This window comes from Martes martes (genome assembly GCF_963455335.1).
Source record: "Martes martes genome assembly, chromosome: 2".
Taxonomy (NCBI): domain Eukaryota; kingdom Metazoa; phylum Chordata; class Mammalia; order Carnivora; family Mustelidae; genus Martes; species Martes martes.
Window position 1 is genome coordinate 88517547 of NC_137889.1, and position 27115 is coordinate 88544661.

The 27115-nt window shown below is 36.6% G+C and overlaps 1 protein-coding gene across 1 annotated transcript in view; it reads left to right on the forward strand.

The window, feature by feature from the left end:
• PTPN13 (protein tyrosine phosphatase non-receptor type 13) overlaps positions 1-27115 on the forward strand; it is a 195723-nt gene that overhangs the window by 56590 nt on the left and 112018 nt on the right. Inside the window, exons 3-5 of the mRNA XM_080797716.1 lie at positions 9274-9452; positions 19010-19075; positions 21164-21349. Coding sequence (XP_080653842.1) covers positions 9274-9452; positions 19010-19075; positions 21164-21349 — 431 coding nt within the window. The remainder of the gene's footprint in view (positions 1-9273; positions 9453-19009; positions 19076-21163; positions 21350-27115) is intronic.

A 27115-nucleotide genomic window follows, 5' to 3' on the forward strand; every position in this document is an offset into this window, starting at 1 on the left:
ATTTGTCTGACGAAATGTAATGCAGCCACTGCATAATCTACAGAGGCTGTCAGGAAGGTGCTGGGAAGCAGTAGAAATGCCATTGAAAGGGGCACCTGGGCTGCTCAGTTGTTAAGCGTCTGCCTTCGGCTCAGGTCATGATCTCAGGATCCTGGGATCAAGACCGTCATCCAGGTCCCTTCTCCATGGGAGCCTGCTTCTCCCTTTCCCACTCCCCCTGCTTGTGTTCCCTCTTTCGCTGTCTCTCTGTCAAATAAATAAAATCTTAAAGAAAAAAAAATGCCAATACTTTAAGAAGTTTGGCACTGGGTTCCAAAATATAACCAAGTTTTGAAATAGATTTTACCATTCGATATGAGCATTGTCACAACTACTTGAATGGGATGGTTAAATAAGATATGATTGGTGTATTTTCAGCAAGAAACCACTTTCAAGCAAATTTGTCTTTTAGAAGTCTGCAGTGTAAAAGATTACATATATGGGAAGTCGTTTTGTTCTCGACATTTGGACTCTCCTTCAGGAAATAAAATTTGTTGTTAGTCCCAGTGTCTTTTCTAAATACAAGTTGTATATGTAAGGATACATGCATATATCAGACAAGGTAGGAGATCAGAGGTGCTCGCTGCAAGGCCTGAAGAGATACAACATGGATATTCCCTGGATTTATAGGAAGGGGCAAAGAAGCAAAATGCAAGGAAAAAATGAAACAAGATGGAATCGGGAGGGAGACAAAAAGAGACTCTTATCTCACAAAACAAACTGAAGGTTGCTGGGGGGTGGGAGGGAGTGGGATAGGGTGGTTGGGTTATGGCTATTGGGGAGGGTATGTGCTATGGTGAGTGCTATGAAATGTGTAAGCTGATTATTCGCAGACCTGTACCCCTGGGGCAAATAATACATTATATGTTAATAAAAATATTTTTTTTTAAAAAAGCAAAATGCATAGGAAGTTCATTTGTAGTTTTCTTTACTTTGGGGATAAGGAAGAAAAAACCAAATGAAGATCATTTGATTAGGTGAGTAAGGCAACTTATTTCTAAATGCACAGTGGGATCTTCAGTTTGGTGCCATTTATTCAGCTCCTTCCTTATAAATAAAGAAGAACTATCTAGGTCTTACTTCTAGTCTAAAATTATTTCTGACAGGCATTCTGCTTTTCTAATACAAAATGACTTTATTATAATTTGAATAAAACACTCATTTGCCATATCTCTTGAAAAACGCCTCTTTTGTGGCTTTATAAACTGAGAAAAAAAATTAAGCATTAGGGGAGAATATAAACTCGTACATACTCTCCTGATCTCCTGATGTTCTTACAGTCCGTTAATTGACATTGAAATGAAACAAGTACAAGGTCAAGAAGCAACTTAATTTAGCTGTGATACCATTTTATTGACCCTCTTAAGGGTAATAGTTCTTATATGTGTGTCAGCTCAACTGGTATAGGTATCTGAGTCTCCAGGAAGCTTTTAGAAAAAATACTGTGCAGAATCCTGTTCCCTATCTCCAAAATTAACACCAAAATCCTGAGACTTAGGACACTAGGAGACAGGAGGCTTGTGTTACCTCAATCTAAGGCAGATCCTTTGTAAATTTAAAGTTTGTTTCAATATTCTGATTAACTAAGCTGACACTTCTTTTGACTCATACTTGGAATAACTGATAATAATAAAGATTCAAGAATAGAATAAAGATTAATCTCTCAGTGAATAATTTAAACTACCTGGTATTGAAAGAAAACTTTGTTTTTCTTCATAATGAAGCTCCAAAATAACCTTTTTTTGTGACTGGCAAAATGTAAATTGACAAATTATTGTCATAGCAGAGCAGGGCAGAAGGACACCTTTAAAAGACTGTGAACCTGTGGTAAGGAGTTGGAATTGTAAACAAATTCATTTTTTTTCAAATATTGCAATTACGTCATTGTAATTGCATTGTACCTGATCTTTAAGAAATTCAGGGATGCCTGGGTGCCTCAGTCAGTTAAGCATCTGCCTTCAGCTCAGGCCATGATCCCATGGTGCTGGAATCAAGTCCCACATTGGGCTCCTTGCTCAGCAGGGTGCCTGCTTCTGCCTCTGCTTGCTGTTCTCCCTGCTTGTGCTTGCTCTCTTGATCTCTACAAATAAATAAATAAAATCTTTTTTAAAAAATTCATAGTTAATATCCTTAAAACACTTCCATTCTAGAAGAAATGTATGAACGCAGAGTTACTTACAAAAGCATTTTGTTCAGTATTTTGGCGTATAATTTTTAGGTGTGCAGTTTTTATTGATGAGTGCAAAGAAAGGGGATGAACTTAATATATGAAAAGAATAAAGTAGGCAACTTCCTCAGAATATGATACAAATGAAAGACGTGAAAGGAACTGCTGCTGTTTCTTTCATGCTGTTTGGATTGGGTGGCCAAGAAAGTTTGCTGAAGTAGAGAGCAAATTCATAGGGACCTGGTTCCTTCTGTATTCATATTCTCTAGCTGTATAAGCCCTGTTGCTTTTAATAATCGTAACCAATTTAGTTTTACTAATATAGATTGCCTATATACCTCTTTTTAAAATTCACATCTCTTTGGTGTTCTGTTAACAAGATGCATGGTTTGGAATTACCTCAAGAATCTTGCAAGTAGGGGCACCTGGGTGGCTCAGTGGGTTAAAGCCTCTGCCTTCGGCTCAGGTCATGATCCCAGGGTCCTGGGATCGAGCCCCGCATCAGGCTCTCTTCTCGGCAGGGAGCCTGCTTCCCTTCCTCTCTCTCTGCCTGCCTCTCTGCCTACTTGTGATCTCTGTCTGCCAAATAAATAAATAAAATCTTAAAAAAAAAAAGAATCTTGCAAGTACATAAACAAAACAAAACTACTAGAAGCCTAATTGATCAGATGCCATACCAAGATTCCAGTGGTTGTGGTTTGGATAGGTGGCTTGGATGTGTTTAGTGTTTAAAAGCAAAAAAGAAAAAGAATACATAAATTAGTCTGAGTAAATGTCATCCTGGAAAAAAAAAATGCCTTTTTTTCCTATTGTAGTCAAGAAAAGCTTATAAAATACATCAATTTGAAGGGTATGTCTGCATAATTTCATTTATCAGCATGCTATCACTTCTATTACAAATAAAAATTTTTAAAACTGTATGTTGATAACATAGTTGATGTGTGTACTTCCTAGATAAACATCTTCATCTAATAATTCATGTCATACCTAAAGATAATCAGTAGGTACAGTAAAACACCAATTTCACATGAATAGTTAGTAAGTACAAACTGGATGATTATAAAATTGTAAACTAGTTTTTCTAAATTTGGTAACATTGCTAACTAGGAATACAATATAATAAATAGAACACTTATAGCAGGTACATTCCCCCAAGGAATTAAAGAAAAAAATAATATTTTAGGATACTTAATGCTTTAAATTATCCATATTTCTAATATGACTTCTAGATATGAGATGTCAAAAAGTTCCTAAAAATCTAATTTGCTCTATTCTTCTGAAATTTACAGTACCTGTTATATATGGTATGCTCCTTATGTTCCATTGCATGTGGGGGGAGCTAAGTAGGAGATTGAGGATGAACTTAAATACAGTGAGTTTTCTTAGATGTACTGTCTACATGTGGTATCTTCAAAGAAAAGACATTAAATAGTAATAGCAACCACTGTTGTCTGTGCGCTGCCAAAGAGAGCGTAATAGCCACTACTTTTGTATTGTACTTACTGTGTGCCAGGAACAGTTCCAAGGCCTTTTTCCGTGAATCCTCACAACAACCTTACCTATTCAGATGAGGAAGTCGAAGCGAAGAGAGGCTAGGTAACTTATTTAAGATCACAGTATAAGCTATAAAAGTCAAACCTAGGATATTAACCAAGGGTTGCTGGCATCCGTCTGAACTCCTAATCATTATACTATACTTCCTCTCTCTCTCTTTCTTTTTAATTTTTAAAGATTTATTTATTTGAGAGAGAGAAATAGATGTCTTAATTCCAATTATTTACACTTTTTTTTTCAAAATAGGATTGCTATTTTATTCTGATCCATGTCAGAGAAACTGAAGTTTTAAAACAGTAGTAACAATTTACGAGGAATCAACAAATTTTGAATTGGGAATCAATCTGTAGCATAGCCTATAATTCCCAGTGAATCTTAAGTAATTTTTCACAAAGTTTTACTAATCAAGTAAAAGTTCAAACATTCTGAACTGATTTTTTTTATGCATTGTTATACCAGATGATCTTTTTAACACTATATATGTTTGTATATACATACAAACTGAATTTTTGAGAATTGTGTATTAAGAGTGACTTCATCAAATTTTTTGGAGTTTGGAACAGTGGCCACTGCATAAATTTTTGACAAGCACTCTAATAGAACATATGGAATAGGAGGACTACAATTTCTGTATATATACTTAAATAGGCAAAGGGTATTTCAGGCCAAAATGATGTCATTGTTCTAAGTCTTTAGATGATTCCTGTTTAGTTCTCTTATCATGTTTGTTACCGGTTTTGGTCATTGCCCTAATCTTTATACCATAATTGGAAGGCCAAAAAATAAAATGAAGGAGACAATAAAAAGTAAACTCTTTCAAGGGAAAAACAGTCTGGTGGGGCACCTGGGTGGTTCAGTCGGTTGAGCATCTGACTCCTGATTTTGGCTCAGGTCATGATCTCAGGGTTGTGAGATGGCGCCCCATGTCGGGGTCCATGAACAGCTTGGAGTCTGCTTGAGATTCTCTCTTTCCCTCTCTCTGTACCTCCCCTTCTACCCTTGCCCTCACTCGTACTCACCCACAGGTCTGTGCTCTCTCCCAAATAAGTAAACTAAATCTTTTTAAAAAATTAATTTTAATAAAAGCATGGCTATGGGACTTATTTTAAGGGAACATTGGAAAGAAGCTCTGAGTAAGATATTTCTTTGCATATCAGATTTTTGCTTATTTTTAACTTTGCCTCTCGCCACTTGTTTAAGCAACTTTTTCTGTGGAATGTTGGTAAAAGTCTATAAATAGAATCATTTGACTACTGGAATCAGTTCACATCTGATTTACTGTTTCATAATAATAGCATTCTTGAGGATAATCATCACACAAGTAAAACGCAGGACATCAAATTACAAGCTTCTGGAATTCCATTTTTAAATATTCTTTTGTTAGCATTCTGTGAAGGATTTTGCATGCATTTGCTTTAAATTCTTTCCTTGTGGTTAGACAAGGACAGTGAATTATACTGATTTGAGCCACTACTCTAAATTTCCTCACTTGTAGGTTTGCATAACCCTTTACAACTATTGAAAAATATATTTTGTGGTTTGACTGTTCTCTAAAGAATCTAATACTAAATGTCGTACGTGCGTGTTTTGGGTATTTGACAGCAATGTAGTTTGTTGTTGCAGCTGCTTTAGCTCTATTACCAGACCTTTAAAAATCACATTTGAAAACAATGAAAATATCTGTCATTTCTTTATGTGTGTGTGTTTTCTAATAAGTGAAAATATGACCCACCTTGGTGATTTTGTTTCTCACTGCTCTCTACCATTTCTCTGCCCAAAGTTCTTGCTGTTCCTTGTACAAACTTAATAATTTCCTGACCACATGTCTTTGCTTTGGCTGTTTCTTTTCTTGGAATCTCCCTCTTAACCATGAACCATGATCAAATCTTACTCATATTAAAGGGCCACATGTAGAAAAAAGAAATTAATTCTTTCTTCATTGTAGTTGAAGTAATTATGCTGTCCTTTAAACTCCCTTTTGTGTTCTTTTTTCTCTTTAGATACCTTATGCTTTCTATCTTGTATTTATTCATAAATACATTTTATCTCCCCAGTAGTACTGTAGGCTCTCCGAGCAAATGACTTGTCATGTTGGGAAAGTTATGTTTAAATATGAATACTGTTTATAATAATGGTATACCTTAGATATTCAGTAAAAACAAACAAACACAAACCTGTTGTATAAAGTACAATTTGAAAGATAAAAGGTCTTGCCAGAGGACCAATAGTTTTGCTGACCTACGTTGTGCTGGTAAATAAATCTCTTAATATTGTAGTGCTAAGCAATTATGGATTACCTTCTCACCTTCAGCAGTTTCTGTTCTGTGCTACCCTGTCAAGGATGGGGTAGGGTTAGTCTGTGGCCTCGAATGAGGAGGAGAAGTGTAGCAAGCTCTTTTCTGGTCTAAGTGGACACTAGCACCCAATATAGCAAGACAGGACATAGCCTTTAGATGTCTGAGTGGTATTTATGCCTCTCCATTAGCTGTGATTTCCTATTATTTATAAATTCAAGTGGTAACAAGTATAAAAAAAATCATAATTCTATCCCCCAAATAAGACTGACAGGAATCAGAAATGAGAGTTAAAACCCTAGCCTCCTCTCTTAGATTTAGGATTAGATACTGGGGAATGGCATAGAAAGGCTAATAAAAAGAATCATTTAAAATAGTGGGGGTGGAGATTGGCAGTGATGACTGAAAGAAGGGTGAGAGGGAGATTATAGCACCATGCGTGCACAGATGCCCAAGAGAACAACCTGGGGAAAAAAACTGACAAGGAGCCATTAGTCTTAATGTTGGAGTATGTCTTAACATTGAGGGTATGGTCCTTGCCCTTGATTTCTTTTCCATCTGAATTCATTTTTTGCTGAGCTCATCCAGGCACAAGACTTTGAACACCATCTATGAGGCCATTGACCCCCCAAATGTATCTCCAGTTCAGACCTTCCTCCCAAATTCCAACCCACCTGCCTACTGATACCCCCATTTGAATATCTAATAGTTACCTTAAACATAGTAGGTCCCAAAGTAAAGTTCTGATTCCTACCAACACCTCCCAACCCCTACTTCTGCAACCTATGCTCTAACTCAGTTGAAGACACTTCATCCTTCCCATTACTGACACCAAAATCTTGGAGTCATCCTGATTCTTCTCATTCTCTTGCTTCACATCCAGTTTTTCAGGAATTCTGTTGTCGCTACCTCTAAAATACATTTGGGTTCCAACAGGTTCTCACCACTCCTACTACCACTATGTGGTTCCAGGCCATCATCATCTCATACCAGATATTAGTAGGTGGCCTTCCTTATTGGTCTCCTAATGTTTGTTCCATTTTATTGCTAATTTGAAAGGAATTTATTGTAGACAGTTTTATAATATCTGTAACATGGGAAATATCAATATTTCGAATAGGATCATTAGGCAAGGAAAATATTGTTCTGCCCTGTTTGAGTTCTCTTTCATCAGACTGTGTAATATTTATGCATGAAATACCCAAGAAGAAGCTTTTAACAGAAAATGTGTAAAGTGGCTATGAGAGACAATATACTTAGGATTTACCAGCTGTGATGACTCATTAAAATATATTTTACCATAAGAATTGCAGGCCATGTTTTTAGCTGCCTGATGTGTGATCGGGTGGAACTATAAGGACCACTGGTCTGTGACTCAGCTTCAGTGTAACAGGAGATGTGCTCACTGATGAAAGGATACATTCAAACTTGTTTTTCTTCCTTGACACAGTTAATAAAGACATGTTTCAGATTCATAAAAAATACAGGAGAACATATAATTGTCTTTTTAATCTTCAGAAAAGGAATGAATTTTAGTAGTTTACTTTTTATTAACATAAGTCAAATTCTGGTTAAAAAGTCAGAAAGGATGAATAATTCCATTCTAATAAAAGTTGTTTTTAAGAAAGCATAGAGGGGGGGCGCCTGGGTGGCTCAGTGGGTTAAGGCCTCTGCCTTCAGCTCAGGTCATGATCCCAGGGTACTGGGATCGAGCCCCGCATCAGGCTCACTGCTCAGCAGGGAGCCTGCTTCCTCCTCTCTCTCTGCCTGCCTCTCTGCCTAGTTGTGATCTCTGTCTGTCAAATAAATAAATAAAATCTTAAAAATAATAATAATAAAAAATAAAAAATAAAAAAAAAAAAGAAAGCATAGAGGGGCACCTGGGTGGCTCAGTGGGTTAAAGCCTCTGCCTTCGGCTCAGGTCATGATCCCAGGGTCCTGGGATCGAGCCCCGCATTGGACTCTCTGCTCAGCGGGGAGCCTGCTTCCTCCTCTCTCTCTCTCTGCCTGCCTCTCTGCCTACTTGTGATTTCTGTCAAGTAAATAAATAAAATCTTTAAAAAAAAAAAAAAAAGAAAGAAAGCATAGATACTATAGTATGTTTAACAAATTGTGCCTTAGACTTTGGTCAGTTTCTTAAACGTAGAGAGATATCAGTACAGCCTCTTGGGCTGAGAAATAGTGGCACCAGCAGTCACAGACCTTTTGTGACTCCCCTCTAGCAGTTTCTTGAGTCCATAATCCAGGTCATGTTGCAGTTACCTTAAAACATAGATTAGTTTCCTTTTGCAATGGGAGGACAAGATAAATTACCTCTAATAAGTCTATTTTGTTGAGCCTAATGTATACTTTTACTTTTGCGAGCAGGCCTGCTGAAATCGAAGGAGAGAGAGAGTGAGAGTGTGTGTGTGTGTTGTTGTTGTTTTGTTTTGTTTTGGTTTGGTTTTGATACTCTTAAACATGTGCTTTTAGGCACCCATACACGCAAACATTAAAACAAAAAAATGTTAGAGACCCCAATGATCACATTTGGTAGTACAGAAGCTGTCTGAAATTCTGGTAAAATAATGAACAAATGCAAACAAGACAAATCTGAATTCAGACAAATATCTATTTTGATGCAAAATGAGAGACATTCTCTATAGTTGAAACCTTACTAAGTCCAAATCTGATGAATTATCAAAGGAATTATTTTCTGTGTTTCAGAACACGATAGTCTAAATGAGGAAATCTTAACATAGGGTCCATGAGTGGGCTGTAAGGAGATCCTTGAATCCCTTTTGTATGCAGTTTTATATTTATCTATATCCTCAAAAAAAGAGACCATATTTTTCACCAAATCCTCAAAAGAATCCATGATTCACCCCCCTCCCAAAGTTTAAAGAACCACTCCATCCTTATGCTCATATATATCACTGTGGTCAAGTTTTTGAACCAAATTTAATTCTTATGACTGACAGTGAAAATTTTCTATTTCTGCTCTCCAAGGTTTACCATCTAAGTTTTAAAAGGTTAAGCCAAATCAAGGTGATGTTGTTAATAATGCTAGCAATAGTAGATACATGAAACCCATTCTCTTTGTAGCATGTTGCTTTGGTGTATGTTAACATGTTAACATAAATATGAATAAGTTGGGGTAGTCATTTAAATGATCTATACTGAGATTATAATTTTAAGCAGGTTTTTTTTTCCTTTTTATTCTGTGTGATTACAAACCAGTAAGCATAGCTGATCCTGCTGCCCTTGGTTTCATCATTTCTCCGTGGTCTCTGCTGTTGCTGCCATCCGGTAGTGTGTCGTTTACAGATGAAAATATTTCCGATCAGGACCTTCGTGCATTCACCGCACCAGAGGTTCTTCAAAATCAGTCACTGACTTCTCTTTCAGATGTTGAAAAGGTAATTCTTAAATATTCTTGCTTGATTTTTTGTTTTTGTTTTTGTTTTTTGTTTTTTTAGTGGAGTAGGAAATGTAAAAGGCACTGGCTACCCTACCTCAACCCTCTGAAAAAACAGCCATTGAATTTTAAATGATTATGTATTCAAGAAGTTCACATTATTTTGTGTAAGAATCCAAAGTAGTTTTATAAAAATTTATGGATTAGGGGCGCCTGGGTGGCTCAGTGGGTTGAGCCTCTGCCTTCGGCTCAGCTCATGATCCCAGGGTCCTGGGATCGAGCCCCACATCGGGCTCTCTGCTGGGCAGGGAACCTGCTTCCTCCTCTCTCTCTCTGCCTGCCTCTCTGCCTACTTGTGATCTCTGTCTGTTAAATAAATAAATAAAATCTTAAAAAAAAATTTATGGATTGAAGAAAACATTTTTAAAATGTGAGCTGTTATTAATTCATGTTTAAAGATATTTATTAAATGCCTGCTGTGTATAAAGAACTGTGCTTGTGAGAAAAATGCAAAAATAACTATAAATTGATCCTGATCAGCATACCTGGGTGGCTCAGTAAGTTAAGCATCCAACTCTTAATCTCCGCTCAGGTCTCAATATCCAGGTCATGAGTTCAGGCTCCGTACTGGGCTCTGCACTGACTGTAAAACCTACTTTAAAAAAAAGAAGGAGAAGAAGAAGAAGAAGGAGGAGGAGGAGGAGAAGAAAAATGATCCTGATTAATGTGTGTAAAACAATCTGTAATATATGGATTGAAATAAATGCTATATACAGGGGTAGAGTATATTAGGATGCTGGAGAAAAGCAATTTTTAGCTTAGAATGATAATTACAGAAAAGGTAGTATTTGTATTGGGCTATGAAGAATGACTAGAATTTAGAAAAGTAAAAATAGGTAGAAATGAGCATTACTCTCAAGGTTATTACTACATACAATGATAAGAGGTAAGAAATTGCCCACTGTGATAGGGAAATATTTAGTTAGACCAGTTAGGCTAGGAAGGCTGTGGATAAAAAGAAAGAAGGTATTTGATTATAATAAAGAAAACTTTGAATGTCAGACCCTGAGACTTTCTTCTGAGTCATATTTTTAGGACAGTGACATAGTGTGATTTGTGATTTTAGAGGGTATGTTTGACAAAAGTGGATAACTAGGTAAGATGAAAGATTGTATAGGAATTGTATTATATAGGAATCTGTACAATATATAGAATCTATACTTCACACACAAATAAGAGGATGTGTAGGAACTGAACTGTATAGAAATCTAACTGAGGTGTTTTAATAATCTGGGGGAAGAACTAAAAATCATGTCATGCCTTGGGAATGTAAAGGCATGGATGAAGGGGATACTATGGAAGTGAAGCTGGCAAAGTTTGACAGTTCATTTGATGGAACAATTAAGGAAAATTTATGAGAGAAATATCCAATCTGAGGATGGCAATACCATTGACATCAGATCTAATTAGGCTATGAAAATAATAGATAGATAGTGTGCAGCTCACTGTGGTAATTTAGATATGGAACTTGGAGAATTCAGAATTGGGTATGAATATCATTTCCCATACGTTATTCCACGTTAAGTGTAAAAATTAACCTAATATTTTCTTTTTTTTTTTTAAGATTTTATTTATTTATTTGACAGAGAGAGATCACAAGTTGGCAGAGAGGCAGGCAGAGAGACAGGAGGAAGCAGGCTCCCTGCTGAGCAGAGAGCCTGATGCAGGGCTCAATCCCAGGACCCTGGGATCATGACCTGAGCCGAAGGCAGAGGCTTTAACCCACTGAGCCACCCAGGCGCCCCTAACCTAATATTTTCTAATAGTAAAATTGTTAAATGAAAAAGTATGTGAATTTTACTTGAAAAAGTTATTTATTTATTTAGTTTTTTAGTATATTTATTTAGTTATTTAGTTATTTAGTTATTTGAGAGAGCAGGAACCAGAGGAGGGGCAAAGGGAGAGAATCATCAAAGAGACATCCCGCCGTGCAGAGAGCCCATCATAAGGCACAATCCCAGGACCCTGAGATCATGACCTGAGCCAAAGGCAGACGTGAGACCGACTGAGCCACCCAGGGGCCCCAGGATCTCTAAATCTTAATTGAGGTTCAGGATATTTACAAACCAATGAAATAGCAAATTAAGTTTTGCATGTCTGAGCACTTTTGAAGAACAGTGTCCATAACTTTATCAGTCTCTCAGGTGGGTCTGGTGACCTCAGAAAAATGAAGAAAAACTGCAATAAAGCCATGCCTGCCTTAGTTTAAAAAATTTCTATTGAATTTCACTAGGGTTTTTTTTCTAATTATGAAAAGTTTTGCACAGGTGTTCATGAATTCTTGAAAGTATTGAAAATCCACAATAAAAGGAAAAAGTGCTTAGTAGAAATTTCAGGTGTACAAGTGCTTTTCATTTGCTGAAGGCTTTCCCATTTTTGCCCCATGATGTCAAGATACCCAAACTAGTAAACTGTCCTGTGTTTAGGTACTGTTAGAGCACATGTTTGGGAAAGTGATTTGACACCTATTACTAGGCTAAGTACTTAGGAGCCGGGATGGATGGGTGTGGGATTGTTGCCATTACTATGTTAAAGTAGAGTTGATTTCTTTTTTTTTTTTTTTCCCAAGCGGTTGCACAAATTTATTTCTTATTTATTTATTTTTACAAATTTAAATTTACATTAGGAATGTGTCGGAATTCAATTTGCTTTGCATCCTTTTCAACAATTGGTTGAAATACTGCCATGTTAATCATCAAGGAAATGCAAATATATATGCAATGATTTTTTACTATATATTATATATAAATATATGTATGTGCATTTCCTTGATGATCAGTGTAGAAGTTTATCTTTTCATATGCTCAGTAGCCACTCAAATACTCTTTTTTTTAAATTTTTATTTATTTATTTTTTAATTTAATTTCATTTTTTTTCAGTGTTCCAAGATTTATTGTTTATGCACCATACCCAGTGCTCCATGTAATATGTGCCCTCCTTAATACACACCACCAGGTTCACCCAACCCCCCATCCCTCTCCCCTCCAAAACCCTCAGTTTATTTTGCAAATGACACTACAAAGGGCTGATATCCAAGATCTATAAAGAACTCCTCAAACTCAACACACACGAAACAGATAATCATGCCAAAAAATGGGCAGTAGAGTTGATTTCTTAGTGCATCTAATTGGAACTCCTAGTTTACTCATGCTTCAAAACCTCCAGTGTAATTCTAAGTATAAAGAAAATCAAAGGCAATTTTCTTGATTCCATTCCTGTTTGCAATGTAAATATAAGCAAAGGTCAGAGGAATATCCTATATTCTAGTATTCTTTTTTTGGTGGGAGTGGGGTGCAAAAGAACATATATCTATTTGACGACTAATGGCCAATAAATTCATGGAAACTAATTTGAGATTGTTAGTATGGAAATTAAAATTAAAAATCACCATTCTAATATTCTGATTTTAATGGGGAAGAGGTGTACTGAAAAAGAGGGTAGTAACTGCATTTCATGACTTCTATGAGTTAAGGATATGTCATTAACTAGCATTCAATACATGCTTACTATTATTATTAAAAATAATACTCAATGCCTAGCACAGTATTGTGAATAATAATGAGTGCTTAGTAAGACCTTGAGCATAAAAATGTTCTCTTTATTCAATGGAAGTTGTTTGGAAACTGTATATGTTTGGAAAAAATTTACCTCAGTACGAGCTCTATAAATAGGCACTTTCATTTATTTGCCTTAAAATTTTACTTTTCAAGATAACATGCCTCTTTAAAACTACACAGGTTTATACAGGTCACACTAAGCTTTTGATCCTCTGGCTTTTCTGTTTTACTTGGTAATTGTTCACTTCCTGCTTGCATAGCACATGATGTACTTAATTGGGCAGTTCTTTTGAAATCAGTTTGATGGGATTGGAACCTGAATCAAATTCTTGTTTTGATTTGTCTTCAAGAATATTGATATGCCCCAGGGATTTGTACTACATCCCTGATAAACCAAAGGAATCTTCGTTTTTAAGTGTTCGTTTCCACCAACTTGCTGTCTAAATGTCAGGAAATATGGTTGTTACTATCTTTGTGCTTCTTGAATATCAAGAGTCATTTTTAGGGGTGCCTGGGTGGCTCAGTGGGTTGGGCCTCTGCCTTTGGCTCAGGTCCTGATCCTGGGATCCAGCCCCGCATCGGGCTCTCTGCTCAGCGGGGAGCCTGCTTTCTCCTCTCTCTCTGCCTGCCTTTCTGCCTACTTGTGATCTGTCTGTCAAATAAATAAATAAAATCTTTTAAAAAAAAATTCTCTGCATTAAAAAAAAAATGAGTCATTTTTATAAGAACAATACTGGACTTCTCCAACCCTAGCAGGAGCCTCAACTGAACTTGTCAAAAAAAATACCTGGGGCACCTGGCTGGCTCAGTCAGAGGAGCATGTGACTCTTGATCTCACAGCTCTAAGTTCAAGCTCCACATTGAGTGTAGAGATTACTTAAAAATAAAATCTTAAAAAAAAAAGACCAAATTCCCTTATGCATATTATAATTTATTTGCTTTATATTAAATCTTATTAATGCATTCTTTTTCCCCCTCCTTCCCATTTGTCTATTCATTCATCCATAAATTTGACAAGTATACTTGTTACATGATGGGCACTATGCAAATCACTTAAAAAAAAAACAAAAAACTCCAGGACTGTCTAGTACCAGAGTCTAATATGAAGTAAAATCGTTAATTTGGGCATTTTAAATGCTGGGGTTGTGGAGATAATCTATGTCACACCCACTAGGACGGCTACCAACAAAAGAACAAAAAATAACAAGTGTTATCAAGGATGCAGAGACAACAGAACTTTTAAGCACTGTTTTTAGTTATGTAAAATGGTGTGACCATTATGGAAAACAGTATGGACATCCCTGTGTGATTCCTGTGTAATCCAACAATCTAACTTCTGGTTGTATATCCAAAAGAATTCAAAGCAAGATCTTGAAGAGATAGTTGCATACCCACATTCATTGCAGCATTATTCTTAATACCCCAGAAGAAGCAACTGAATATTATGCAGCTCTAAAAAGAAGGAAATCCTATCACATGCTACAACATGGGTGACCCTTTGGACATTATGCTCAGCAAATAAGCCAGTCACACAAAGACAAATACCGTATGATTATACTCCTATGACATATCTAAAGTAGACAGACCGTAGAAACGGAAAGTAGAAACGTGATTACCCAGGGCTGGTGAGAGAGGGATGGAGGAATTTGTGTTTAGCGGATATAGAGTTTCAGTTTTGCAAGATGAAGAAGTTTTAGAGTTCTGGTATACAACAATATAAGTATACCTTGTCCAGTCTGTTCTTTAAACTATAGTCAGTACATTTTTGAAACTCCATGTCTCATCTTATCCTTTTGCTGTTTAAAATTATTCAGATTCTCTGTTTCCCTTGAATAAACTCTAGACTCCGTACCATGGCCTTTGAGTGTGTACTGTGCAAGCCTTCCCTCTGAGCACACTTTTTCCCAAGCTCTATGCTTCAGCCGTTCTGGACTTCAATGTCTTGGATGTGCTAAGTGCTTTGGTTTTTTCTTAGCCTTTGCAATTCCTTTCCTTCAGCCTTCAATACTCTTTCATGCCATCTCAGCTCTTGTCTCATCCCCTCATTGCCTGGCTAACTTTTCCTGTAGATCTAAAGCTTTCTTTTACACTAATTGTACTCTCTGTATACTGTTTTGTACATCGCATTATCTTGTCTTGTTTACTATAGCAGAAGGTTTGAGATGGAAGGGACCCTGCCTTTCCTACTCATTGTTATTTCCCTTCTGCTCTATACTGGTGGTTCTCAAAGTGTTGTCCTCGACTAGAAGTATCAGCATCATATGGGAAAAGCAAGTTCTCGGGCCCCACACCAGATCTACTAAATCAGAGGTCCTAGACGTAGGACCCTGTGTCTATGTTTTAACGGATGATACTGATCTGTGTTGAAGCTGGAGAACTGTTGGTCTATGCCATATCTGCCACTTAGTGGCTCTGAAAATTTGTTGAATGAGTAGGAACAATTCAGGATTTTTTTTACCCAAAGCTGTTTATGCTTTGTTGCTATTAAGTGAATAGCCACAAAATGCCAAGGGGTTTTGCTAAAAGGAACTATGTAGCACACATAAAGCAGCTCTTACTTCTTCATAGAGATCTGGGTGGGAGGTATCTGCATAGCAGACTGCAGTATCTTACCCAGTGACTTATGGTCAGTTAGCTAAGTTTTCAAAGACTTAACATCTCCTCTTTAGAGAATGGATGTAGAGGTGGAAGAATACCTTCCACCTGTGAGCCTTCTCAGTGATGACTGTTTTCAATATTATCCCATTTTATTTTTCAACAAATATTTATCAAGTGTGGGTGCTGAGTAAAATTTCTGGCTTTGTCACTTGAAAGACGTGTGACCCCATGCAATTTGCTTACCTTTCTATGGGTCAGGTGACTTACATGTAAAAGGATAATGATAGTACTTGCCTCATAGGGTTATTAGAAAGTTAAATAATACCTGTAAGTTACTTAGAACAATACCCAGCAGAGAGTAAACACCCACTAAATATTTCCAGTATATGTCAAGTGCTGTTCTAGGTCCTGGGATAGGGTGGTAAGTGGGACAGATTCCTTCCACTTATGGAGTTTACATTCCAGCCCATTATAACTGTAAAGACAAATGAGGTATATTAACTAGCTCACTCAAGTGTCCTCTTACCCATGTCACATTTTCATTGTATCTTTATCTCTGGCTCCTCCCTTTTCACATATCTACTTAATTGCCTGAATTTCTTAAGTCCACTTTCCAAGTCTGACCGTTCTAGTCCTTTCCAACTCCGAAGGCCTGACAGAAAGAATTGACAGGAGAATTGATGTTTCAGTTCAAGTCCAAAGGCAAGAAAAAAGTTGATGTCCTCATTCAAATGCAGTCACACAGAAAGATAGTTTTTGTTCCTCAGGAATGGGTAAACCATTTTGTTCTACTCAGGCCTTCAAATGATTGGATGAGGCCCACCCACATTAGAGAGCAATCTACTTTACTCAGTCTACTTAATTAACTGTTCATTTCATCCAAAAACTCTCACAAAAATTCCCAGAGTAATGTTTGACCAACTGTCTAGGCATCCTATGGTCCAGTCAAATTGACATACAGAATTAATCATTATACCATATACATAGATGATCATCAAGTATATAATTTTATAACCTAGTTTTAAGAATTGTGCTACTAATTTTATATAGTCATGTATAAAAATTATTAAAATATAATAACTCATTTAGCATATTGAGCAATAATATAATAAAGAATCTTAAGCACTCGAGAATCAGAAATCAATATGAATATGTTAAGAGAAATATATTTGAATATATAATTAGTTATTTATACTAAAGCCATGAAAAGTGTTTTTCATATATGAGGCTCTTTGAAAAGGTGTTCACATATGAGGTTCTTTAAAAAGAATCTAAACAGAAATATACAAATAGCCTGCACTATGCTATGTACATTTCATGAAGTTCAGCAGGCATATATTGAATATATACTATATGCAAGTTCTGTGTTAGGTGCTAAGAGGTATTATAAGATATGTAAAAAAGACTTCCTCAAGGAATACAAACATGGACACATCTTAACTATATTATAGGCAATATTAGTTAACTGTTTCATTAGAGATGCAAGTGAAATATAACTACATGAAAGAGAATGCTTTATCCTGTTTGGGAAAATTTATATTGTATACATCTCTAGACCATCAATAATGTGTAGGAATTTTATTGTCAAATGAAGAAAGAAAGAACTGTTCAAGAAAAATTGAGAAACAGAAGGATTTTGGCAACAGAAAATTATTTAGTGGTGCTGAAATGTTTAGTTTATGATAGGTGAAGGAGTAATAACAGAAGGAAGACTTATAAATCTATCTAGAAAAAGGAGGTAGAAGCAAGTTAGAGTGACCCTGTTTCTCATTATAAAGAATTGGGATTTTTTTTTTAATTGGGAGCAATGAAAATATTTGAAAAGAGGAACAACTTTTGTAATCTGAGATTTAGAATCATTTAGGAGACAAAGTTGGAGTAGGTTAAAGTGCTATGAAATTGTAAAAAGGAATACCCAGTTTTATTTGTGCATACCTCACCTGTGTCTAAAGAGAATTTGAGAGAGCTTAGAGAGTTAAAAAATAAATGTGAGAAAATAAGAACAAACTGAAAATAAAGGCAAGAAAATAAGCTGGTGCTGGAGTAAGACTGGTACAAAAAAATTGCATGTAGTAAGATTATGCAGTATTGATAGAGATGGGCTAAAAGGTTAGCTCTGAATTTCTTAACAGGAGGAAAAATGGGAAATGTTTACTTATAAGATTAACTGTCCTCACTTTCATCTCACTTCCTGTTTCACAGAAAAGATGTAGAAGCAGTCAGGAGAAACCTCTCACAGGATACCACTACCAGATTACTCACATAAATTCCCATCTTCTCTGTCTCCTTACCATAGATGAACCATCCGTCCTCCTCCATAAAGCCAACTCCTTCATTTGTGCTTTCGTTTCCACTCCTCCCACTTACTCAACAATCTTCACCCAACAACCTCTGCTGTCTCCTGCAATTCCAGTTTTCTGTGTTGAATCACTCCTATGAGCATAAAAATGTGCTATTATTTTTCTAAACTTAAGAAGCATACAAACAATGCAAAAATATCTTTTTTCACCCAGCTTCTTTCTCCATCCATTACTCCATTCTTTTTTAGTATGAAAAATGCTAATCAAAACTTCAGTGGGAAAAAAAACCTTTCATGAGATTTTTTTCTCTTTCTACATTGGCAAAAATCAGATCTTTGTAGCACATTCTATAGACAAGTCTTGTGAAAAAAATCTCTTATATGTTGTCGGCAGAAATGTAAAATGGGTTTTTTACATCCCCAACTTCTGTGTAGGAAATCCAACAATGTGTATCAAACTACAGATGACTTACTCTTCAATACATAATCCCAGAGAATCAATTCAAGAGATTCGAGAGAAATAGCTGCATGTACAAAATGATATCACATATATCTCTTGTTAAATTAAAAATGCAAGTGTGGAGTGATTTTTAAAGCTTCTGACATTTATAAAAATATATATTTGTGGGGCACCTGGCTGGCTCAGTCTATAAAGCATACAAGTCTTGATCTTGGGGTAATGAGTTCAAGGCCCATATTTGGCATAGAGATTGCTTAGTTTAAAAAAGGGGGGGGGGGACAAAGTATATTTGCATGAGTTTGCATAAAGAAACTTAAATAAGAAGTAACAAAAATACTCCTAGATGATAGGCTGGGGAATTATGGGGAAAAATCTGTTCTGATAATTTCCATTCTTTTCTATTTTAAGCTCTCACATTTACATAAAATATGAAATGATGATTTTTCTCAAATCATGTGTTATACTTTATCTGGGACCAAAAAAAGTCATGAATATACAGTACTCACTAAATCATGTTTTTTAGTACTTGCTAAAGTTTTAAATTTTGTTTCACCATAAAATGATTTTTTAAATTCTGTTTCTAGATCCATATTTATTCTCTTGGAATGACTTTGTACTGGGGGGCTGATCACGAAGTGCCTCAGAGCCAAGTAAGTCAAATTGTCACATCTGTACATCTTTTTAGAAAGCTCTTCCTTATATTTTTATGTTCTATAGCATGTTATGAGGCATACCAGCATTTCTATGCTATTTGTTCACATTAATAATGTCATACTCTCAAATTACGAAGTACTAAAGGCACTATTGTTCTCAGAATGTTCTTAGAATTATAGCAGTTACTATCTACATACAATTTAGTCTGTGAAATGTAGTGGCCTCTTCAAAAATTATAGCAAGAGAAATGGGAGTCCAATGTATTTCTTCTAATGTAATGACTGATAAGAGGGATTCTAAATGTTGATGATTCATTCTTGAACTAAAGTGATAATGGTTTTTGATGCAGACACATAGGAATAGTAGCTCTAACTATGTCTGTTTATACTTATTACATTTTTTTCCTTAATGCTTCAAAATCGTACTTAACTAAGCCTATGGCAACAGACACCGACATTAAAGCAACACTTTCTGAAGTTTTGGGTTCTGATGACCTTTGGGCTGTTTCTAGTTCTTATTTTCTAAAATAACAGATTCCTGAAGACCCAATGTAAAAATAATAATAACTTGAAGTTGAAAATTTAAAAATAGCTATATTTCATCAAAGCAAAGATGTAACATACAGAATTAGGTTTTATTTTAGGCATATAGAAGTCAAAACCAGAAATAACTAGGTATAAGGGTTGTTTTGGTCTGTTTTTATCAAATTAAGAAGTAATAAGCATTTTAGGCTGTTAGTCTAAAATTCAGACATCCTAAGATCCATGAGAGATGGATGACATCTTCAACTTGGTTTGGTCTCATTTTGTATCATGAAAAATACTGTGATTTACTCTCTCTCCTCAGTTCCAAGTTTGTAAATATAGGTGAAAAAGTTAAATTATTACTAATATCGGTGTCCTATATTGTACAACCTAACTTAGTGTAAAATGTGATCACAGCCTATGGTTAATACTTTATACTCTTCAGAGAGCCAAAAATTAAGTAAATATAATGTATAATTGGAATGGAAGTATAAACTTTAACTTATATCTTGCTATCAGAAATCACAATCATTTTACAAATAGGAAATACCACTTCAGAAGTATTAAGCCCCTGTCTTGTGTCAGACACTGTACTAGACACTTGGAATGTAATGGCCCATGCCTGTGGGGTACATCTAGGAGTACAGGCATAAAAATAGCCAATTATAACAGTGTGTGAATGCTATGGTAGGGAAATGGGGGGTGCTGTGGAAAAGCAGAGTTGGAGCCTCTAACTACACTTAGAGGGTTAAGATGAGTTTACTGAAGGGCATTGCATCCAAGCTGAGATCTAAAGGATGACATAACACCCAAGTGGATGAGAAGTGGACAGGAAGGGTCACAGGAAGAGCGTGCTTCATCAAAATGGTTGTACCAGTTTAAACTCCCACCAGCAATGCTTTTCTCTTATCAGTACTTCAAATTATCAGTCTTCTTTCTTTTTAGCCTTTCTGTTGAGTTGTGTAGTGGTTCTTTTTTGGTTTTAATTGCATATTTTAGTATACTTATTGGACATTTGGATAGAATATTCTACAAATATGTCAACTAATTAAAAAATCTTACATTACAGTTTCTCTGTTTCACCAGCATAAAGAGAACTGATATATAAATGATCTTAAGTCATTGTAGTATTTGAAATCTAAGTTATCATCAGTGTCAAATTATATTGAATATATTACATGTTTTTGATTGTTAGGAAATCATTTATTCACCCAAAATGTGCATACGCATTCACATTCACGTAACTGCTTACCAAAACACTTGAATAACTGAGGAATTCCATTTCTTTATCATATAAAAAAGCAAAACAAAACACTGAGTTTTCTGTAATACTTCCTATCTTGGGAGAGTTATGTTAACCATCTTTCTGCTAATAATTTTTTTGAGTTATGAAAAGGTAAAATGTGCTAAAATATATATGCTGCTAGACAAGGAGTTCCTTTCCTCCAAGTATTTGAAGTATGTTTGGTCTGGTTCCTCTGACTCCTGAAATAGCTTGTCTCATGTTAGAGAAGATTTACACACACTTTTCAAAGTGGGTTTTCCTTTCTTTATATTCAGCCTATCAAGCTTGGAGATCATCTCAACAGCATCCTGCTTGGAATGTGTGAAGACGTTATTTATGCTCGAGTTTCTGTTCGGACCGTTCTGGATGCTTGCAGTGCGCACATCAGAAATAGCAATTGTGCACCTTCATTTTCCTATGTGAAGCAGTTGGTAAAACTGGTTCTGGGAAATCTTTCTGGGGTAAGCTACAGTTTCAACTGGTACATATAGTCATATTTTAAAATTTAGCAAAACTCTTTTTAAAGATACTGTAGGTAGCCTTTTCTCAAGGAAGACTAGGAACAGTGCATTAAATTCCTTGTTCTAATGTTAATTGTTTACTTGAAACAGGACTTAAAATTTAGAAGCCCAGTGCAGTAACTTAATCTCTTCGATTTTATGAGAATTTGTCTTTTTTTAGAACATGTTAGAGCTGAAAATGTCTGCTCTTGCCTCCTTTCTTTTTTTTTATTAAGTTATGTTAGTCCCCATACGGTATATCATTAGTTTTGTGTTGTTGTTTTTTTTTTAAGATTTTATTTATTTATTTGACAGAGAGAGATCACAAGTAGGCAGAGAGGCAGGCAGAGAGAGAGGGGGAAACAGGCTCCCCGCTGAGCAGAGAGCCCGATGTGGGACTCGATCCCAGGACCCTGAGATCATGACCTGAGCCGAAGGCAGCGGCTTAACCCACTGAGCCACCCAGGCGCCCTATCATTAGTTTTTGATCTAGTGTTCCATGATTCATTGTTTGTGTAGAACACCAAGTGCTCCATGCAATCTGTGCCCTCCTTAATACCCATCACCAGGCTCACCCATCCCACCATCCCCCTCCCTTCTAAAATCCTCAGTTTGTTTCCCAGAGCCCATAGTCTCTTGTGGTTCATCTCCCACTCCAGTTCCCATCCCCCTTCATTTTTCCCTTTCTTCTAATGTCCTCCATGCTATCCCTTATGTTCCACAAATAAGTGAAACCATATGATAATTGACTTTCTCTGCTTGACTTATTTCACTCAGCATCATCTCCTGCAGTCCCATCCATGTTGATGCAAAAGTTGGATACTCATCCTTTCTAATGGCTAAGTAATATTCCACTGTGTATATGGACCATATCATCTTTATCTATTCATCTGTTGAAGGGCATCTCAGCTCTTTCCACAGTTTGGCTATTGTGGACATTACTCCTATGAACATTGGGGTACTTAATGGCCCTTCTTTTCACTACATCTGTATTTTGGGGGTAAATACCCCAGTAGTGCAATTGCTGGGTCAGAGGATAGCTTTATTTTTAATTTTTTGAGGAACCTCCACACTGCTTTCCAAAGTGGCTACACCAACTTGCATTCCCACCAATGGTGTGAGAGGGTTCCCCTTTCTCCACAACTTCTCCCACACTTGTTTTTTCTTGCCTTGTCAATTTTTGCCATTCTAACTGGTGTAAGGTGGTATCTCAATGTGGTTTTTTGTTTTGTTTTGTTTTGTTTTTTCAATGTGGTTCTGATTTGAATTTCCCTGCTGGCTGATGATGAACATTTTTTCATGTCTGTTAGCCATTTGTATGTCTTCTTCAGAGAATTGTCTGTTCATGTCTTCTACCCATTTTTTGACTTGATTATTTGTTTTTTAGGTGTTTTTGAGTAGTTCTTTATAGATCTTGGATATCAGCCCTTTGTCTATAGTGTCATGTGCAAATAACTTCTCCCATTCCGTGGGTTGCCTCTTTGTTTTGTTGAAAGCTTTTTATCTTGATGAAGTCCCAAAAGTTCATTTTCACTTTTGTTTCCCTTGCTTTTGGAGACATGTCTTGAAAGAAGTTGCTATGGCCAATGTCGAAGAGGCTACTGCCTATGTTCTTTAGGATTTTGATGGATTCCAGTCTCACATTGAAGTCTTTCATCCATTTTTAGTTTATCTTTGTGTATGGTGTAAGAGAATGGTTGAGTTTCATTCTTGTGTACATAGCCGTCCAATTTTCCCAGCACTATTTAAGGAAGAGACTTTTTTTCCACTGGATTTTTTTTTTTGCTTTGTCGAAGGTTAGTTGACCATAGAGTTGCTGAGGGCATCACATTGCCTGATTTCAAGCTATATTACAAAGCTGTGATCATCAAGACAGCATGGTACTGTTGGGGTCCGTTATCAAAGGAACGAGACTGAGACAAAGTGAAAGTTATGCAAAGCTTTATTCTATGCCAAGTATTAGAAGTCAGACTGATCGGCCAGAGGAACGAGACTGAGACAAAGTGAAAGTTATGCAAAGCTTTATTCTATGCCAAGCATTAGAAGTCAGACTGACCGGCCAAGTCCATCTCCGAAGAGAGTGGCCACCCCCAGCTTACAGGCTCAAGAATCAACTGACCGGTCAGGGCCGCCTCTAAAGAGAGCGACCCCTCCCAATCTTACAGCCTACCTTTTATTGGGTAAAACTGCAACCCATATCTTGGTATCTCAACCCACCGGGTTTGTGTGTTTCTTGCTGATTGGCTAGTTCCATCTGGTCTGGTGACTTGTTATTCAAGATTATCCCATACTAGGAACTGTTACAAACAGTACTTTCCGGGAAGGCTTAATCAGCTAACATATTCCGTGTGAATAATAAGATGGTCGTCCTTCCCAAGATGGAGTCATTTTGGTTTGGGCAAGACCTTCTCACTGTTACAAACAGTACTTCATACTAATTAGATGTCTCCATCTGGCCTGACTCGTCCTTGTATTCTGGGCTATGTTATCGGGAACCAGCCGACTACATTTTACTGGTTTCCTGGACTTGCTTTTAAGTAAGTTTCTCTGGGAGGCAGGGTCAATTTTAAGTTTACTGCACAAACAACAAAATGGCTGTTTAACCAAGCTGGAGTCGCTCTGGCTATATAGGCCCTTACCGTACTGGCACAAAAATAGACACATAGATCAGTGAAACAGAATAGAGAGCCCAGATATGGACTCTTGCTTCCTTTCTTACATCATAAGGAGCTTCCAGCAAGTGGTCCTGTCTATTGTGAAAAATACATTAACATACAAAACGGGTTTTAGCATTAATAATGCACTTTCTGTTACTTTATACACCTTTCTTGGCCACTTATTTGTCTGGACCCCTTAAGTATTCCCAAAACTCTCCCCATCTTCTATGGATACTGTTATCTGGTGTGTAGGAGGTGATACATGCTTGTATCCCCACAAGATTGCCCCAAGACCTGTGCCTCTCCATTGCCATAGATATGAAAAATCCCAAGAACAACAAACCCTGTATCTGTAGTCCTATCTCTGCAAATCATGTGTAATAGTAATACTTTATCTAGGACAAAAAGACCTGAATATATAGTACTTGGATACTCCTTGGTTTTTGATATCTGATCTAGATCCAAACTTTTTCTGCTCTTACCCTTTAGAGTTGTGGTACCTGAGTGAGGTCCTTCTTCTTTCTGTGAACTACAATTTGCCACTGTCGCATAGTGTTCTTGATGGCTTCTTACTTGTAAGTTTTGCTCTCTTAACCAGGATGTTGTACGGCTGGCAGGGGTATATCCACATTCCATGAAGTTTGCTAGTTGACAAGAAACAGGCTCATAGATTCTTCCAGGCAAATGGTTTGTAAACTGTACCCTGTGCAGCCTTGGTACTTCTATGAAAGGAATATGGGTAGTAGAGGCTGAGTGAATGGGTTCTTGCCTGCTTGTTTCTCCTCCTTATCTAGAGCTGCTACAGTCTTAATTTACTTGTTTATATTCCTGCATCTGATTTTTTTTTTTTTTGAACAAAGGTGAAGCTACGAAAAAGCTATGAAAGCCACCTATCCAAAGCAAAGTTTCCTACGTATTATCAAATACAGTTTTGTTTTTAAAAATTCTTTTGTGATCGGGGCGCCTGGGTGGCTTAGTGGGTTAAGCCTCTGCCTTGGGCTCAGGTGGTGATCCCAGGGTCCTGGGATTGAGCCCTGCATCAGGCTCTCTGCTCAGCGGGGAGCCTGCTTCCCTTCCTCTTTTTCTGCCTGCCTCTCTGCCTACTTGTGATCTCTGTCTGTCAAATAAATAAATAAATAAAATCTTTTAAAAAAATTCTTTTGTGATCAAATAAGTTTGAGGAAAACCTGTATAAGAGCAATTAAAATGTATTTTCACTGCAGAATTGCTCGGAGCCTTTAATATACTAGATTATATTACTCACCTTCAAGAGTGATGCACACATAGATAAAACATTCCCCAAACTTATTTGGGTCTCCCTTTTTTTTTTCTTTTTTTTACCGTTTTTCTCATAATACTAATGTTCCATAAAACTTCCTTCGAGAAATAGTGATCTATACTAATTCCTTCACTTTTTAAATAAGGAAATTGAAACTCACACAGTTTATGGGACACATATTTCCTATTAGTCCAGGGATCTTTCTATTTTACCACATCTCCTCTAAGTCTTGTCTTGCTGATTTTATCCCTATAGTAAAATTACTGGAATTATTTTTTCTTCCTTCTTTCAATGAAGAAATAGTCCCTCTTGGAATTCTGTTGTCCCTCTAATAGTTGCCCTTATTAAATAAAAGATCTTCATCTCTTTACATTTAGTATTTAAGCCAGTTTATTACAGTAACTAATATTGCTCATCTATATGTGAAATCTGTCTGGATACTACAGAAAGTACAGCTTTGAATAAAATACTTGCTCTACCTTCTAGGAGCTCTTAAAGTTCTACAACCATTTGCTTAATTATAAAATGCAGAGGAAGATATGAAAAGCAACACAGGAAGAATTTTAAGAGTTACAAAGTTTTGAGGGGAAGGATATAAGTTATGACTGCATCGAAAAATAGCACTTTGAACTAGATCCAGTAGTCTGATAGAATGTAATCTAGGCAGAGGGAAGTAAGCCTGGATGAATGCTGTGAAATAGTCAAGAGCGGGATATATTTGAGGAACAGTATTAAGTCTGATATGGGGTGTGTCGTGGGATTGTTGGGTAGGAGAGAAGAATAGAAGGGTCCGTCAGAGTTAGTATATGGATAGCCTGCCTTTCCAGAGGCAGATTTCTACTAAGAAGAAATAACATTGTTCCCCTCATCTTTCCGTTGCTCTTGCTAGACTCCTGGTCATCATCCAACAGACAGAGCTCCAACAGCTACCTTTTTTTTTTTTTTTTAATGTTTATTTTATGCCAGGCACTGTGCTAAATGGCTTATGCACTCTTCCACTTTTGCTCATCCTAACAGTCTTAGGTTACGAAAGATACTTTGACCCTCGTTTTAGAGATAACAAAACTAAAGCTTAGAAAGATTAAATAATCTGCCCGTGACCACGCACTTTGTAAATTACAGACACAGTTCGAGCCCAGATCTCTCTGGCCCCAGAGCCCAAGCTGTTAGCCGTTTTGCTCCTCTGACACTGTTTTGCCTCCAGGAGCTAAGAGAATGATTTAGTCTTTTGCTCAGGGTGAAACTCATTTCAGGTGACCATCACTCTTATCTACCTAAAGTTAATTAGCGTAGAGTGTAAAGTCTGCAGGCCAGCTTACTTGTCTTGGTTCTTCTACTGATTTAAAGTTACAGCATCTTTGACCTCGATTCCACTTAACCGTAAAATAGGAATAGTAACACATACCATCCACTCGTATTACTGAACAGTTGTGAAGATAATTATTTCAATGTTGAGGAGCTTCTTCAAGGTTCTTAGAAGTTTCCTTACTATTTATCTCTTTGTCGGCAGTATGCGGTTAATAACCCTACCACATATGGGTTTTGAGGATTAAATAAAGTAAGTAAAGCCCCTAAAGAAGTGCCTGCTTTATAGTAATTGCTCAATAAACGACAACTGTTATTAATAGTAGTGTCAATGCTGGCATTCCCAGATGCAGGATGTTCCTTATCTCTTCAACTACTGACACCATAAGTGGATTTTTAATCCATAGTCAAACAAGTTTCACTAATGGAAGAATATTAAAATGATTGTGTATCTACGTGTATAAACAAATATGTATGCATGCTCTT